The sequence below is a fragment of the Eutrigla gurnardus genome (genome assembly GCF_963514095.1).
Source record: "Eutrigla gurnardus genome assembly, chromosome: 4".
Classification (NCBI taxonomy): Eukaryota; Metazoa; Chordata; class Actinopteri; order Perciformes; family Triglidae; genus Eutrigla; species Eutrigla gurnardus.
This window is the reverse complement of record NC_139918.1, coordinates 31,469,356-31,488,059: the sequence shown is the minus strand read 5'-3', so window position 1 is coordinate 31,488,059 and position 18,704 is coordinate 31,469,356. Positions and strand designations below refer to the sequence as shown.

The 18,704-nt window shown below is 42.4% G+C and overlaps 1 protein-coding gene across 3 annotated transcripts; it reads right to left on the bottom strand.

The window, feature by feature from the left end:
* Positions 1 to 835: 835 nt before the first annotated feature.
* Positions 836 to 5,291, bottom strand: LOC311012222 (spindlin-1-like). 3 transcript variants are annotated; one of them, XM_084007592.1, is made up of 5 exons: positions 5,101 to 5,291; positions 4,552 to 4,593; positions 3,898 to 4,157; positions 3,133 to 3,366; positions 836 to 2,400 (listed from the first exon to the last, which is right to left on the bottom strand). In XM_084007592.1, the coding sequence occupies exons 2-5, from the start codon at positions 4,569 to 4,571 to the stop codon at positions 2,195 to 2,197; spliced, it is 720 nt and encodes a 239-aa protein (XP_083863718.1). In that variant the 5' UTR covers positions 4,572 to 4,593; positions 5,101 to 5,291; the 3' UTR covers positions 836 to 2,194. The 3 variants fall into 3 exon arrangements, with proteins under 3 accessions (XP_083863718.1, XP_083863717.1, XP_083863719.1); XM_084007591.1 differs by having other exon boundaries at positions 5,180 to 5,276; XM_084007593.1 differs by lacking the exon at positions 5,101 to 5,291 and adding an exon at positions 4,828 to 4,845.
* Between the last annotated feature and the right edge of the window lie 13,413 nt (positions 5,292 to 18,704).

Here is an 18,704-nt window from a genome sequence, read left to right as displayed (position 1 = left end):
GAAAACACATCTTTTTTTCTTGTAAGGAGTGAAGAAGGTTGTTACATCGGTCCTCTAATGTTCTATAAGATTTTCTTTTTGTACTGTAAGTACATGTTGTTCATCTCGTGATTCAGGAAGTTGGAAGCAAACATTTGTATTTTCTGAAAATGATGGGATTTGACCTATTGCATTTGAAAGATGAAGGTGGGTGAATAGAAATGCATTAGCTGTGGATTAAAGCAAAATGTTGACAAAAGGTATGCAGTATCCATTCACTGTGTTCACTATATTCAGAAAGGTCAAGGTCAAACATCTCTCGGATACAGTGATTGTATAACGAAGGGGAATTTTACATTCAGTGAGGTAAACATGCATAGGGCCTATGTTTAATTCAAATATGTATATTCTGAATGTAACAATTGTGTCCCTTTATCAGTATTATGCATCACAAACATAATACTGGAGGTCATATATTCAAAGCCTTGTATAACGAATTCAGGTTTAAAGTGTCGATACCATTAAATAAAAGAAGCATCAGATCCTCCGACAGTGTAGCCAATGTGTCCAAAATGTGCAAATCTGATTTAAAAATATATCTTATTTTAGTGCACTATTTGATTCATTATTAATCTTACTACTGTGGTGGAACTCATTCACACAAACCAACAAAAGAATATCCACCGCGACACGCAGTCCATCCATTTTCTACCGCTTATCCTGTATTCAGGGTCACGGGGGGGGGGGGGGCTGGAGCCGATCCCGGCTATCATTGGAAGAAGGCAGGGTTCACCTGGACAGGACGCCAGTCTATCACAGACGACACGCAGTCTTTAAAAATAATTCAACACGAAAATCATTTTCAAGCAGCTTTTGTTTCACGTTGATAAAAATGTTTCCGATTATATTTACAGAACAAAACATATTTAGGGTCACAATGAACAATATTTTGAGCCTTGGATATATCGCATCACATCATTACATTTTTGGGGGAAAATAAGAAAGACTTCAGTCCAAATATCTAAATGTTGGAAGCCAATTTGAACTACATAAATAGTGTGTAGCACAAACACTGTCGAAACAACTCCACATCAACATCAGTACTTTTCAGATATTATCATAATGTAGAAAACTTGCAGTTTACATGTTGAAACAGAAATATGATGAATGACTTTTTCAGAATAATCTGTTTTATATCCATGACGTGAGACAGTCCCAAGTCCCATCGATGCCTCTGATCTTCAACTGAAATCGTAGTTCACTGACCAGTGACACACACAAAGCACAGCAGACAGAGTTTGCCAAAATGTTACCAGCATAACAGCGAAATATTCCAGAGGAAATCAATAGCACAGGCATAGAAAAGTGAAATGAAATACAGTAAAACACAGAGGTATAGGTAAGAAAGCTGAATTCTTTTTCATTTTTTTGTTTGATGTGTGGCTTACAAAAAGTATGAATTTGGAGTTTGAAACACTTTACAAGTGTGATTTAACTAAAACAAATGCCAAGCTCCATTTCATCTGCTGGGCTATACAACCGGTCTCAGACCTGCTTTATTTACACTGAAGAGGACCCTAGAATAAGACATTAAGGTCAACTTAAAAAGGCACAATGAGTAGGATTTTCCCAAAACACAATATATAGAAAAATAATCCCTCTCAAGCATCACTATTGACCCACTACAAGTGTCTGACAGTGTCTGTATCTGCAGAGATCCTGCTCTCTGCCTGCCTTCTTTTTTTCTTTTCATTTTACTTGGTTCCGGACGTTTCTGGGCATCAACCTTTAGAAAGTTGTAGAGACCCGACGGCAGATCATAAGCACGAAGAGGAAGAGGAAGCTATAAAAACCAGCGGACACAAGATAACGCAAATAAAACGGGGTGGGGTGGCTTTCACCCGCTGGCGAGCACCCTTACCCTAGTTGAGCCGAGGAGAAGGGCCAACGCCCAAATGTCGTTTTACAAACCGCAACTGGCAATTCCTGCTCATTGTGCCTTTAACATGGAGAATCAAACACCGAGATGCCTGGTGATGTGAGAATGAAAGCGGCCTCTGGGGGGGGCAAAAGAATCAAAACAAAGAAAAGACGAGGCTCCTGATCTTCGGCACATGCCTCCCGCTGGAGGAAGAACTGAAATCTGTAACACTTTCACAGGTAACGACTGGTCGGGTCAGAGATGAGCAGTCAGCTGAAGATGGAGGAGTCAGTACTAGGTGGTCTTCACCAGATCGTAGACGTGGATGTGGACGTCATCGTCATATTTGATGTAGTATACCGTGGGTTTAGCCGGGACCTGGTAGATGACCAAGCCCGTTCTCTTCAGACCGTTATCTGTGACGTACTCCACCTGTTTACCCACGAGGCTCTCTGGCTCCTCACCTGGTTTCCTGTCTGCTGGCAGCAGGTGCTTGTTTTCTGAAGAGCCAGATAAGTCGAGAGAACGAGAGAATAAGAACAATATAACAGGAGCAATGACTTCCTTATTTTTATGAAGCTTCATAAATGTCTCCTGTTTATTTACTTTATATCACTCCATGATTTATCTCTATTTCATTAATTGTAATATTGTTTAGGTCAATTCATACTCCAATCTTCATAAGCTTTCATTTTAAACTTTGTAATATTTGGAATGCTTCTGTGCCACCATTCAGGAAACTGAACAGTCTTTCAGTGTGACATAAATATTCATCAGCAACATCAGCAGCATTTCACAACTTCTTCAAATCGAATTCCCAAATAATGTGTGCAAATAAAATAAAATAAAATAAAAGGGCCAAACAATCTGGAAAATATAACTGCAAGGTTTACTATAGTGAATTATCTACAGTCTCAAGGTGAAGGTTGTCCCCTCCCTGACATGCTTCTCTCAGTTTATTTATTGACTTCTTGTCTCCCCAAATTCCTCGGAGATAGTGTTGCCTCTTCACGATAAGACACCAATGCCCATAACAGAACACACTGCCTTACTATTAAATCCAGCATGAAAATTATGTTAAAAAAGTAAGAAGGCGGCATACAGATCGCAGTGTTTTGTGATTCTGACTATGTAAATTTGTCCTGCTATCTTCCTCCCACCTTTCCAAGAGAATGTGAAAACTGAAACATTGACCGTTTCATGAACACAAACAATAAAACTCGTTACTTTACCCGATTCAGGCAGGACACGCAGGTCTCCGTCCTTATAGTCGTCCCAAAGTTGGTACATGTACAGCACCGGGTCCTTCTCATAGGTGATGTAGTACCAGTGGGTCATGATGGGGGCTCGGGACAGTACCATGCCTCGCCACTCGTTCTTCTCACCATCCTCCTTCTCAAACAGATGTTCCACAGCCCGGCCCACCAGCTCCTCCGCCCCGGGAGGCACCTTGATCTTATTGTTCACTGCGGGAAGAAGACACTTGGTTCAGCCTGTTAGCTGTAAAACTGTATAGAGTATAGCAGCACATCAAAATATCATTCCATTATCTTACAATGCTGATAAAGCCCTGATAAAAGCTGTAAAAAGACCTTAACGGACTATGACTTTTGCTTAATATCTATAGCTTTATATTAGACCAGTGTAATTAACCAGAACAAAAATGATTGACTGATGTATCAGATATAACAAATTATTTTATTTCACAAAAAATAAAAAAATCCAAGTATCGACTAGGCTGAAGCGTTGTCATATTTTTGAGTCACATTCTATCACCCACTCATCTCAGAGCCTTAACCTAAACCTGAAGAAAAAGCCATAATAGTGCTGTTTGATTGCAGAGTGATCCCAGAGGTCCTGAGAAATACACAATATAAGTGCCATTGAATGTGAAGTTACCAAAAATTACAATAGCTCTAAATACTTCTCAGTAGTTTATTGCTGATGGTGCATCTTATCAAGCCATGTGGATAATCAGAGATGGACATCAAACTCACCGACTTTCTCCGTCAGCACTTGCAGGTTTGACACCCGGTTGTCTTTGAAAAGCTCGATGCCGTAAACACAGTCGAAGCCGTCATATTTGACCATGTAGAGGGAGCTGTTGACGGTCAGGCGCTCCAGAACAGTGCCCTTCCACTTGGTCACGTTGCCCTTCTCCCTCCAGGTGTGCTGGATCCTTCGGCCCAGCAGGTTGTCAGGGTCTGGGCTCAGGGTCGACGCCGAGCCCTCGCTCAGCTCTCCACTGCTACGCTTCCTGCAAACAGCGAAGTCACGCACACAAATATTCCCACTATTCGGTGAATATTCACAAGATGACAGGTGCCACAAATCTGCAATGTCTTACTTGTGGTGTCTTACAAAAAAAAAATATGAAATGATTCAATGAACTCAATCTGAATTTGCTAACAGCTTTAAGGAAGAGTTTAAACAAGCAGGCACACAGTGAAGATGTTAAACAGGTTTATCCGAGTGTGAAGCCTCTGACTGGTGGAATCTGAAGGGACTTCACGCTGTAAAGTGATTCGTGTTGAAGGGGAGACGTTTAAAGAGGACAGTGGAGTGTTTCCTGCTGTGTTCTGGGTCCAAAGACAAGTATAGTGTCATATAAAACATCAGGATCAAAGAGTTTGTAATGGATGTGATCATACCTGCCCCGTTTCTTTGACATGTTTCCATAAATTCACACAACCCTGCGAGACACAAAACAGTTCCGTTAGTGAATATATTCATTCAAAGATACTCTCTTAAATGATGACATGTCTAACAACAGGAGCAGCCATGCAAATGAGCCGACAGACCCGCATTACCGGATGTAAACAACGTTAACTGATGCTAATGCTAACCGCCGTAGCTCCATGCTAATGAGCGCTGACGTTACAGCTTATATATGTGTGCAGCTAGCCTGAATAAATGTAAACCTTCACCGAGAGCAGCCGGATAAATGTCGACGTGTCGAGTGTCGTCGGAATGTGTGGACACGGTTCGGCTGAAACCAGCAAACGGCTGAAACCAGCAAAACCAGGCGAGTGGTTTCTGTCACTGTTGCTCTCAAATGAGTCACATTCCGGAGGATCCGGCTTGTTTCCACACAAGCTAGCCGAACAAAAGGAAACGCATCGCCATGTAAACGCTGATTTTTTTTTTTTTTTTGCACACCGGTTGGAGCTTCAACGTTAACGGACAAAATGAGGACTGACCGTGAGAAACGAGCCGGCGGCTTGAGTCCGGTCGACAGGTCGAATGGCCGGGTGAAGACGCAACGAGCCGTTTGACCACCTGGACAATAAATTCACATGTGTTTGTCTTTGCGGAGGAGATTCCAGCACCTAACATAGGTACACGGACACGATCCTGCTCTGTGGACTACGACTACCAGAAGCAACTCAGCAGCTCTCAAAGAATTCTGGGACTTGAAGTCCATTTGTTGACGTTCATGTACTTCCTTTGAATTTGGCGCAACACACGAATACCTGGAGCAAAGTGTAATTGCCTTTTGTCCAGCGGTTGTATGTTCAAGCAGCTGCATATCCGCGTTATTAACACGTGCTTCTCTATTATTTTAATGGAGGTGTTTCGGGTATGGTGGAGCAAAGAGAGCCGCGAAACTACATTTCCAATCATTCACCGCACATTAAGCCCACAGTTCTTTCTGTTTGCGCCTTTTATTTGCATGCTTCCATATGAAAACTCAAAGGAAGAAAAAGGCAATGTATGTAAACTATCTCAAAAATACATTCTCAAAATGATGAAAAGTGACCACTAAATCGTTATTTTCAAACGTTCTCCCATTATTTTGTGATTGCCTATTTCCTTATTAAGACTCACATTAAGTAATAATTACAATCACAATCACAGAGCCAGAAATAACAGGCTTTTAAAAGCAAATTATTGAAGACATGAACTATGTGATATAAAGACAGTTTCTTAGGCAATACATTAATTATTTCCATTTAATGTTCTAATTGAATTTTATTGCACCAATGCATTTATTTAGTAATTGCATTTATTAATGCAATTAAACCTATTTTATACCATTTAGTGTTAAAACAATTAGGCTAATTTTTCTATTATCCATATGGGATGAATACCGTAATTGTACGAGATCGTTTCATTTATCATTCAAAGCTAAATGTTTTTAACTGCATGTGCTTTTAGACGCCAATATTTTTTGTAATTCACGAGCTGCATATGTTGAGAACATTGCATTCGATTAAAAATAACCTTTATATTATATTTCATTGCATATCAATCAGTATATAAACACGTGTGAAATGAATAGCTACCCATACCCCACCATTTCACATGTTACAAAACACACCACAAAACGTGCTGTCGCAAAATATCGAGGGACTTTTCTTGTAGCTGAAGTGCTCATTTCCACCACAAGATGTCACCCTAAACACAAAATCTCTTCCACGCTCTCCTCACAGACTTCAGATGATGGACTGGCCTTGTGGAGTGAATGATGCAGTACCCTTGGGTGCCTGTCTGACAGCTTTTTCAGGGTGAAAGCGTTTGGTTTTACCTTGTGCCAAACTACGTGTGTGTGTGTGTGTGTGTGTGTGTGTGTACACACTAAACCGTAACCGCTTGTAATCAACAAGCAATCAGCAGTAATCATACACATATGTTAATGACTGTGACTCCATTTCTGGAATAAAGTCTCAGTATTCATGAATTTCATGTGTAATTGTCTCACTTTAGAAATGCCAGTACTTTGGCACACAAATAACTGTTTACCTTCCATAAAACATATTCTATGTCCAAACGGAGAAACTAAGCAACGGCAATCCGACCGCGTTGACCTGAGCAGGGAATTCTTGTCTTTGTGATCATCATGACTCTGAGTAATAATAAGAGAGGTGTCGGAAATGACGTGCGTAATGTTAACATCTAACGAGGTTAAATCAGGGACAAGTGATTGATTTTGGGCCATTTTAAAAAAACATATTGTGTCAAGTAACACAAAGCACAAATGTGTCATTATTTAACACGTTAGCCATTTCAACACGCTGTGTCGGCTAATTTAACATACAAATGTGTAATATTAACACATGACATGTTGATTATGAGAAACTACTGCTTGATTCATTCTACACTTAATGTCAGACATTTAAAGAAAATGAGCAGATTTAACCATTTATTCGGGTCAGATGTTCTGAACATAATGGACATCTTCCTTAAAACATATTCCACTAATATCCCATGAACCATCTTCTGGTTTAGGGACAATGCGTTTCAGGAAAAGTGGATCATTGGCAGAAGACGCGTGAGAACACACAGCACTGTGTAGCACTTCATCCCAATATTAAATGGGAAGAGATTAGAGGGACAAGTTATGTATTTAAGACTTAGAGCAGCCGGAACGACTGACCTTTCGACATTCAGGGTTAGAGAGCAATGGTCACTTTACCCGCGTTCATTTTGATGTAAATCCATTCATATTTTTAGAGATTTTGAAATAACTACTCATTCAATGTCATATTATTTACCATTATTGACATTGCCCTGTTTGAAAAGCATTATGTAATGAAAGGAAACTATGAATAGTGAGCAATGCTACAGTTAGAAACCTACCAGAATTCCACATCCAAGAAACGAGAGAGCATTCGCTGGAGATTTCACGGTCGATATCCGTGATCTACGCCTGGTGAATGTCTTCTCCATCGCTGATTTGATTGAAGCAACGTTCTCTGAAGATGACTGAGGCCGTTATATGAGGCTCATCACTCATTGGTCGCACCACTGTGCCCCTGGTCTTCTTCAGATCCTGGTTCAGTGGCTAAGGATGGGCGACATGCTCTAAAAAATGATTTCACTGTGTTTTTTTTTGCAGTGATGATAACATGTGCTGTTATAAAATAAAATTACATGGATGTTCCACTCAAAACATGATTCTACTATATATTACTCTGTTCGCAATGTAAGGAAATAAAGAATGTCTATATCTACTATAAAAAAACCAAAGGTGTTCATTGGCTCCAAATATGAAAATGAGTAATAGACCTGGTTTCAGGAGCAGTACTCTGCCCCATAATGCAATAATAATGTAATTCATTCAGTTAGTAGCCTAGCAACAGCCAAGCTGTTGTTTGGAGTTGTGAGTAAACTGTATTGCTGAGCAACCTGGATCTCAGCAAAAAATGTTCTCACATATTTACCGTTTTATGTTTTATTTAAGGTCTTTTTTTTTCATTTCTTTTCACCGCCGCCAAAACGGGAATTACATAACACACCGAAATGTTCACATCTTGCATGAACAACAGCACAGACGCTGTTGGTGTTCAGCGTTTAGCTTTCAGACAAAAGGAACGTCACAATGCAGAATACCAAGCAGGAGTATCTTTCATGATCAATATTCAAATGTGCAGGGATTAGCTATTCCACATAGTAGACCTTTTTCTTTAAACTCGACATCACTGTAATAAAATTACCCGTTGTGACCTCTAGGGACACAACAGCCTCATGAAACTCCAAACACGGCATTCAAGTGCTCTAATTTATTAATTCAATTTATTAATTCAATTTATATATCGCTTTCTCAACCCAAAGACGCTTTCCAAGTTCCATTCTCTGTGCAAAACAGAGAGGTGAGTTTATGTTCAGGTTAACTTCAGCACTCCGGAGCCACTCGGTATCTAACCTCCACTGTGGCATTTCACAAACAATTTGCTTTTATCGCGCTTTTTAGATATTTGCTATCTTCCATTAGCGGCGACGGGTTCTCTCCAGTCAGTTGCTGTGAGGTGTGAGTCAGTGGGCCTTCAGGAGAAAGACAGTGTTGTATCCACAAAAGCTAGCCTCCTCTTGTCCTCGTCGTTGTCGCAGCAGGAAAGGCCTGCATGTTTGTGGCTTTCTTCTTTTGTTATTGTTACATTTAATTCATGAAGCTGTAAAGAAGTGGAGGTCACACCGTTCTTTTAGGGCAAAAAAGGAGTATGAGGTGAGACTGCATCTCAGCACATCCCCAAAGCCAGTAGTTACATCTCCACCACTTGAATTAGTTCATTTGTGCAGACCCCAAAATAAAAATCCTCATGTTTACGCGTCTGTGACTGACATCTTCTGCTGCGGGTTCCTCCGGTGCTGCCATCTGAGGAGGGGAGCCCACAGCGGCCCTCTCTCCTGGGACACTATGAGAACACCGTCTCCAAAAATAAAAAGGTCTCCTCTCTGCTTCCATCTCTCACGAATCCGCCGCCTCCGTTTGCATCGCCGGTTAGAAGACGCGCTCACAGATCATCATGCAGGCAAATGACTCGCACCCTGCTGAGAAAATCTGTGATGGTTTTTGTCAAGTATTGCGGGGAGATTGCACAGCAGACTTGTAAAGTCAACCCAAGGTTAGTGTGTGTGTGTGTGTGTGTGTGTGTGTATTGATACCTCTATTATTAGCATTGTCCCTATGCAACCTGAACTATGGCAGATTTAGAGGGATGACGTATCATGGCTGTATCATACATGTCTGGAGGTGAATTGAACTTGACTGTGATGTGTGTGTGTGTGTGTGTGTGTGTGTGTGTGTGTGTGTGTGTGTGTGTGTGTGTGTGTATGTGTGTGTGTGTGTGTGTGTGTGTGTGTGTGTGTGTGTGTGTGTGTGTGTGTGTGTGTGTGTGTGTGTGTGTGTGTGTGTGAAGCAGGGTGTTACAGCTCCAAAAGAAATGTGCTGCTGATGACTGTTTCCAGCAAAGTTAATTAGCAGGGTCTTTTTCTGTCTGGATCACAGCTCACCTTTTCCCTCTCTGAAGATGAACTGGCAGATATGAACACATTCGACAAGTCGAGCCCAAAACATGAAGAATCTCGACTGTTGTGATCTGGATTGTGAACCGATCCCAGAGACTGTGAGGACAGGAGCTAACCAGAACAACACATGGGGGGGGGGGGGTATACGTGGCTGGCCGCCAGCTATTCCTGTGTTTCTTTCATGTTTAGATGAAAGCTGATGCCCCTTCGCGTTGAGACCGCTTCACATGTTTGGTTCTTTGAAATTAGCTTCGGAAATTCTATCCATGCAGAAGTGTGTAAATAGAATTTCCAGACTTCTCTAGACGAGGTTCACACCCAACGTCTGCTTCTGGCAGCCCTTAAATTAAATGACCAAAAGTCCAAATTCAGCATTTCTGGTGAGAGAATGATTTGGAAACGTGTGATGATGAAGTGCTTTTTCATCAGGTTGACAGTTTCTCCCCGAGGTGTTTTGCCCGTCTATTCTTCAACTCATCCACAGCTTACGTGTGAATATGTGAGCCTGCGAGATTCGTCGGGCCTCGTACCTCGAGGACAACGCGGTGATTGGTGTTTCCACCCTGCGCTGCCTTCTGACTACACATGTGGGGGATTCATCAGGTCTGATTGTCAGCTGGTGGTAAGGTTCTCTTCAGCAGTTTTTCCAGCAGGAAGCCAATGAAAGACTGAAGCTATCTGTCTAATAGTATGTCGAGTATTTCAGGAGAACACAAACAGGCTGTCTGAAATAACGATGATTAAAGTGCCTCAGAAATAAGACCATGATTAACAGTGGTCCTCTCTGAGAGCTAAGGTAGCTGTAGCCTCTGCCACCCAGCACTTAACCATAACGCTAAATGTTTCAAGGTAATTATATCCAGTCCGTGTGATAATAAGTAAATCCTCTCATTAATTGGGTCTTAGGATTGTGTAGCTCTTGCTGTCACAGCTAATTGACCCTAAGAATGAGGCGGGGGGTACATCTGCCTTCATTTACGCACAACTCTAATTAACACCACCACCAGAAGAAGAAAGGGACGCATCTGTGTGTGTGTGTGTGTGTGTGTGTGTGTGTGTGTGTGTGTGTGTGTGCGTGCGTGTGTGTGTGTGTGAGTGTGTGTGTGTGTGTGTGTGTGTGAGTGTGTGTGTGTGAGTGTGTGCGTGTGTGTGTGTGACATGGGATCTGTTGACCCTAATCAACAGAGCCAGACCAAATGGAGAGAGAAGTTTCACGTACTCTCCGTTGTATTATTTGGTGTAAAAGTGTTGCAGGCAGACGTGTCAGAAGTACAGACACTCCATACTCAAGGAGAAGTACTTGTGTTCAAAAAGAATGGTAAAATGGTAAAAGTACTGATTCTACTTCTTCACTCAAATAAAAGTGAAATGTACTCAAAGTATAAAGTAAAATGTATCCCAATGAAGAACATTTCTACTAGCTGTTTTTTTGCAAGGCTACTTGAATCTCCCGTCACATAAGAATATAAAATAAGAAATAAGAAAAAAGAGAGTTCATAATACCCCTCAAATGCATTAAAACTAAAGTAATGAGCCTGTGTAAATGTAAAGAGTAGAACATACTGATATTGGTTTTAAAAATGTAGGGAGTAAATGATAAAAGTTGTCAGAAGAAAAAAGCTGAAGTAAAGTACAGTAACAAAGTCCTTTGTTTCTTCACCGTGAGCATCTCCTTCCAAGGCGTCATGTGGTCCTTAATAAAATATCCATTATAGCCCCTTTAACATGAAAGTGTTTTTGATGGGAAGGCCCATGCCGATCCCATGCCACTGACTGAAGGACATTTGGACAGGACTCTGGCCGTGGTGGAGATGTAATCTGACACGGTCGGCCTCCCTCGCCACCTCAGAGGACGCAGGGTGTCACCGTTCCCTCCTCACGCTCTAAGAAACGGTTGGAGCTCCACATTCCCCCCAGCTGAGATAATAAACAGCGTAGGAGGTATTGATCACGTCACCCTCCAGAGGTGTTACTGCATCTAATGTTGACTCCAGTTTACTTTGATGAGTAACAGCGCTGTGTTGCTCTCCGGCGGACCGCTGGACTTTGTGGACTCTCCGTCTGCCGGCCCACGCGTTCCCTCCCTTGTTGTTCAATCCTTTAATCTCCACGTATACCCACTCTGACTTCACAGCCCTGAGTCATAATGTATCACATCAGACTCTCACTTCTCTCTCACTGTACATTTTAGTGTTCGTCCTGTCACTGTTACACGAACAGCAGGGGGCGCTGCCCTGTCAAGTGATGCTGCCATAGGAGTAAATCTGATGGCTGCACATGGTGGATGTGTGTACGTGTACAGATGTGGAGACTAATATAGAAGTGCAACTGATGTGTGACAATAAACCAACCAGAAAACACTCGAGCAAACAGCAAAGGAAGAAGGTGTACAATGGCATGCTGGGTAACGCTCGCTCGCTGTGGCTCGCTGCAGTACGTTCAAGTACAGAAAAGCAAAGATGGAGACTTCTGAAGGAGCAACTGTACTAGTAGTAGTACAAAGTAGCTTCAAATGGAAATATTTGAGGAAGTACCTTTGAAACTTGAACTTCAGGAGTATATTTTCTTCCCAACATGCTGCCCGTTGTTATATATTCACCGGTGGAAAGTACTATTATAAATATAATCCATCCTGACCAATCAAAATGAATGCTTTCTGCCCACTGAGCAGTGTAATAGATAGGATTATCAAGCTTTGCTAATCACCGATTTCTGCTCCGGAGGGCCGCAAGCTCAGTAAGTGGAGCATGCGACTTAGATTTGTGTACTGAGTCAGAGTGTTTTTATAGCCACAGCACAACACGAATAAGAAATATATGTCAATGGGGGGAAACGTGATAGATACACGCAACAGCAATGTGGTCAGATCCACAACATGCCATCTGTGACAAACCCTCAAAAACCTCAAACTTACGTTAATTCCGTTGAATACTGGAACCTGCAGCAACATGAAGCCCCTTCTGTGGAATGAAAACATAATATCAACATGGGATTTCAAGTCTTTTGTCTGCACGGTCACCAAACTGCTGCTGGTAGTTTTGAATAAATGTTTTTTCCTATTTAACGCAATCTGGTTTGTTTGTAAGAGTCCGTGTGACGAAAGTCCAATATGCCTCATGGTGGGGTTTGTGTGCGTAAGTGTGTGTTTGTGGTGACGGCGGCCGGTGGGGTGGAGACAAGCTGTTTGTCTTGGTGTGGGGGTTTGTGGGCGAGGAAGCGACAGGAGGAAGAAGAGAGCTGGTCTGCAGCTTTACCCTTCCAGTGACTCAGCAATTTCAGAGATGATGTTTTTTTTTTTTTTGTAAATAATCCTCTCCTCCCATTTCTGCTCCCTTCACTCTTGATCCCCTTTGCCCTTTTATTCACACTCCATCGCTGCCTCTTTCCTCCTCGATCCCAATAATCATTTATGTTTCATTACTTAATTGCTTTTTGTACGTAAAAATAACATCTCATCACTGTAATGACTCTCAATTAGAGAAAAGCGGGACAGAGAACACATCCGTTGTCTTAGCGTCGCTCCTTTTGTAGAAATGAGGTGAGGAAACATAATCTGGTGAAATAGAAGAAGAGAGAAAAAAAAGGATGTCACTGTTTAAATTCTGTTCTTCAGCTGAACACCCATCAGTGACAGCCCTCATCTGTTTAGTGCAGAGAGAGAGGGAGAGGGGGGGGGGGGGGGGGAGAGAGAGAGAGGGAGAGAGAGGGAGACGTCAGTGGCACTTTGCTGAAAGCAGAGAGACGCAGGGACAGAAATAGAGTGTACTGGGATCGAGGAGGAGCAGGGAGAGGCCCTGGGTATTCTGCCATCCCAGATAACACCGACTCTCTGGCATGGTGGGTGGTGAGACAATGAGCAGCACGAGCGTGCACTGGGTCATGCTCTGAACCTGTGCATGTGTGTGCATGTGTGTGCATGTGTGTGCATGTGCGGCGGCGGCGGCGGTCTGATGGAAGACGGAGGAAAGAAAGGGAAAGGAAATGAGCTTCCTACTAGATTAGAGTCTACGAGAGTCAATGGAGAACGTTTGTGATGCAAGAGAGCACGCGGGTGTCATCGTGGATGTAAAACGTAAACTCAGCAAACGACATTGATAATTGTCTTCATTTGCCTAATTTAATACAGTTATCAGCACATTTGGTTTGAAGACTGACTTGATGCTAAAATGTTAATCTGACTGTATTTTACATCAGTATTCAGTCTATTGATAGCGATATGGATAAAAGCGTCTGCTAAATGCCCTAAATGTAAACGTACATGTCTAATAGCCTGTTTTAATTTCCAATGTCTGTTACCAGGGAAGTATTTGACGCATAACTTCACGTAATGTTTTTCACGTCAGCTGGTAAATAAGCCAATTTAAGAGTTGTTAGTACTGTATAACTCCACTTCCAACAATATCAGATAAGCCGTTTTTACAGTGTAGTGGGGATTTTAACTAAATGCAAACCGACAATGATGTTGAGCAGGATTTGGTGATTTTAACCAGCGATCTGGTATGCTAACATTTAGCATGAAACACAAAGTACTGTACACAGTCTTTCATTTAGCAGGGGTTTGGTCAAACCAGAATACTGGACATAACTTGGGCCTAATGGAGGCAAAGTCAGGGGATTTCTCAAATTATTATCATTCATCATCTAAGAACCAAGAATGTCTGCAGAAGCTGATAATCCATTCAATCGTTGGCGGTTGGACTGAATGACTGACTGACACAGAGCTAGCAGCTAGCATGGCTAACAAGACGACGCCCCCCGCCGTTAGTTCTTAAATTAATTAATTCATTGAATAAATTATGCAGGAACTCTCCATCCATCCGTATTACGTGAATCCAAAGTCCGCGGCTTCCCTCACAGTCGCCCCGTCAGATTGAACAATGGCCTCACTATGACTGGTTTGACTTTTTCCTCAAAGCTCACTGTGCCCAGACCTCGCTCCCACTCATTCCCATTACTCACCACTTACTTCATGTGAAGGCCAGATGTAGATGATTGTGCATGCCTCGTTTGCCTCATGACACGGGTTACAGAACACGATGAATAAAGCGGGAACATCTCATGTTCATCGCGGCCGCAAATATCTGCTCGACGTGAAGGGAAGAGAGACGTCACTCCAATATCATTAATATTCAAGAGGAGTTTGAGTCGGGGCCATCGGTGCAGTAGAACAACCCCGTTCAAGTGTACAGGGTTTCCCTGTAAAGCTACATTTCTATTATTGTCGTCGCAGGTGGAAACGTGCAGAAATATTATAATATTCATGTGTAATTTGACCTCACATATAAGTTAGCACATGTGACTGGACTCTAGACTTAGCGTGCTGGATTATAGAAGGTCCCACATCTACACTAAAAAGGAACGAAAGTGTCCTTTAAACAAATAAATATGTGACACCATGGTGAGAAACGAGCAGACGCACCAGATGGCATGCAGCCTCGTTAGACGCGACGCTGAGCACGAAGCCCTTCACTACATTTCTATGGCTTCTCTTTGCGGGACCTGATGTCCTAGAGAGAGAGAGAGAGCGAGAGAGAGAGAGAGCGAGGGTGCTGTTAGGACCCAGGGGTGCTCTGCGTGAATGTGATGGATGCTGTGGGCTTTCTCCATCCTCCTGACAATTAGGCCGTCACTGCTGTTCCTCCCTCACACCCAGAAACACTGACCTGCTTGAGATGCCTCGGCACACAGTCATCAATCTTTACTGAGGCCACTTAAAGCCCCCAGCAGGCATTATGTTTGTGCTGGATCCCCCCGCAGCCGCAGATCAGTGATGGTGGTCACATAAACACAGTGACGGAGCAGAACAGGCCTCTGGGCTAACGCTCGACAACAACACAAGTTAAATAGCTCATTTAAAAGGGTCACAGCAACACATAGTTTATCTTGTTTGGGATTTTGCTGCAGTTTTCTGTCACTTCCACTGCGCCTCGCCTCACATCACATCTGAGCTGTTCATAGTTTTCATGCAAATAATACATTTGCTTAGAAAGAGTAAGACGATTTTATGGTGCTGTTTGTTTCCCCCTGTGTGTCACAGAGAGAGAATGAGTTACTCCTGTTTTGAGTTTCTTTGAAATATAACAGTAAGTATATTTCTGCTACACATTTTCAAAGCCTGCATTAAAGAAAGGTCCTCTGTTTTCGAGGTTGAGGAAAGGCAGGACGTATATCTTCCAAATTAATCTGAAGTGAATATAAATCATGCAGCTAGTAGACCCCAATGCAGTTAGCTGAAACAGCTAAACCAGGGGGCTAATTTCTGTGTTTACATTTGAAAAAATGTATTTAACATAATTATAATTAAAATCAGGGCTGCACGGTGGTGTAGTGGGTAGCACTGTCGCCTCACAGCAAGAGGGCCCTGGGTTCGATTCCCGGGTCGGGTTCGAGTTCAGGTTCCTTCTGTGTGGAGTTTGCATGTTCTCCCCGTGTACGCGTGGGTTCTCTCCGGGTTCTCCGGCTTCCTCCCACAGTCCAAAGACATGCAGGATGGGGATAGGTTCATTGATGACTCTAAATGTCCCGTAGGTGTGAATGTGAGAGTGAATGGCTGTCTGTCTCTACATGTCTCCCTGTGATAGACTGGTTACCTGTCTGTCTCTACATGTCTCCCTGTGATAGACTGGTTACCTGTCTGTCTCTACATGTAAGCCCTGTGATAGACTGGTTACCTGTCTGTCTCTACATGTCTCCCTGTGATAGACTGGTTACCTGTCTGTCTCTACATGTCTCCCTGTGATAGACTGGTTACCTGTCTGTCTCTACATGTCTCCCTGTGATAGACTGGTTACCTGTCTGTCTCTACATGTCTCCCTGTGATAGACTGGTTACCTGTCTGTCTCTACATGTCTCCCTGTGATAGACTGGTTACCTGTCTGTCTCTACATGTCTCCCTGTGATAGACTGGTTACCTGTCCAGGTGTACCCTGCCTTCGCCCAATGACAGCTGGGATCGGCTCCAGCCGAATCCTAAATACAGGATAAGCGGTAGACAATGGATGGATGGATGGATAATTAAAATCATATGCTTTGTTTGTTTATGTGTTAAGGACAGAGTACAATATTAAACGTAATATCATCTATATTAGATGACTGTGGATGTGGGCATGAATGGTTCCGTGTGTCAGACCTGTGATAGTCTGGCGATCTGTCCCGGGTGAACACATCGCCCTCGCCGTCAGCTGGAACCGGCTCCAGCGTCGTCGCCGGCGACCCTGAGTAGGAGAGGCGTTCACAGATTACTGATGGATGTTAACATGTACAGAATGGGACCACATTTAGTTTAAAGTGAATTTCCCCAGATGGCAGATGATAATCAATTAAAACCAATTGGGATGAAACACATAATACAAAATGACACACAGCAGTACATCACACACACATTACGTCAGCAGTACGTGTGTGTTAGACACATTAAAAACAGGGATATTTGCATACAAAGTACAAACATAACACTTAGTGTCAGTGGTTGCAGAGTGAGTAGGGTCTACCTTTTAGCAGAAATGTCCTCTTCTGATGGAACTGCAGCACACGCTAGCAAGTTAGCTAAACATTAGCTCCCTTTGTAGCTTCATTATCCAATCGGACGATCGGGGGTTCGAATCCCGGCTCCGTCCGCATACCGAAGTTAGGGCTGGGCGATTTCACTAATCAATTTACATTTTTACTTTCCTACGGTTTGTGAAATGGCTGAACCGCAGAATCGCGATTTAAAAACAGTTCTTGACTCCGTAGGTTGGTTCTGCCTTACGGGACTCCGTAGTTTTAAAAGTCAGCCACATACAATCACATTCAGCGCGCCCCCTACAGACAGAGGCGCTGTTTGTGAACAGGCAAGGCAGGCAACTGCTTGGGGCCCCGAGTTGCCAGGGGGCCCCCGAGACTCGGCCCGAGGGCTGTTTTATGAATGTTTAAAAAATCAGGACTGGCTCTCCTGTCAATAGAGCGCAATGTAAGAAGGGCTTTGGATCTGGAGGACATTGTTTCTGGATTTGCTGCAGCCAAGGCCCCTAAGAAGCACTTTTAGAGCCAGTGCCGATGAGAATTGTGTGGGTTTGTAATCATTGTTTTGCACATTTTGTAGATGTATATTTTCAACTAAGGCTTTGTTAAAGTTATTTCTGTTATTTAAATTTGTATTTTATATTTGATGCCAAATGTGCAGACAAGCACCTTGTTATTTAGTTAGTTATTATATTGTTTTTATTGTTCTTGACATTTATATATGCACATTTTGAATATAAAAAACGTTGGTTTCATACATCTTTCGTTGGCATCAGATTATTTAGAAGATTATTATTGTTATTGTTTAGTCAGAAGGGCCCCACTGAAAATTTTGCTTGGGGCCCCAACAGACTCTAGAATCGCCTCTGCCTACAGACGGACCACACAAACGTCCTTTTACCGATTAACGAGAACACTTCCAACAGTTTGCGATGTCCGTTTACTGCTTCTTCCCGCTTTCCTATCGCTCCTCTCTCTTCCCTCCTGCGTCTTCCCGCCCCTCCTCCTTAAGCCCCGCCCCTCCCGGTTAACCGCAGCCAATCACAACAGGTGACACTGACCGATACATGCAGTGGATCAAATGACAAACAAGAATAAAGGCACAGTCTCTATTTGTTACAAACATTTACAATAATTTACTCATTTATGATTCATTTGTCTTAATCTCTGAGTTAACCATTTTTACTCTTTATTAAACCAAATTATGTTTAGTTTAGCTCTTACGGATTTATTACTGCACTTAATTACATTTACATTACATTTTTGTAATTTTTTTGTAATATTTATTTAGGAACTAATTTATTTGAATCCCTTCTTTCTACACCCGGGCTACATATTATTTTTATATTTTACAAGTCACTTCAGTGATGGCCTCGAGACATTTTTTTTAAATTCTTGAACAACTGATTCGTTCACATAGGCCTTGACTACTTAATGTCATTTATTTTTATTGTATTAATAAAGAAAATATGTATTTAAATTTTGCCTTGGTCTTTTTAGTTTGTTTAGAGAAAAACAGAAAAAAATTTGAATCGAAATTGTCCATTAATTT

What these genes read in the sequence shown, in the direction of transcription:
- LOC311012222 (XM_084007592.1), bottom strand. Translation starts at nt 4,571, where the DNA reads ATGTCAAAGAAACGGGGCAG. An exon ending in AGTGCTGACGGAGAAAGTCG is followed by an intron (nt 3,367 to 3,897) that starts GTGAGTTTGATG and finishes TTCTTCCCGCAG; the next exon opens with TGAACAATAAGATCAAGGTG. An exon ending in GCGTGTCCTGCCTGAATCGG is followed by an intron (nt 2,401 to 3,132) that starts GTAAAGTAACGA and finishes CTGGCTCTTCAG; the next exon opens with AAAACAAGCACCTGCTGCCA.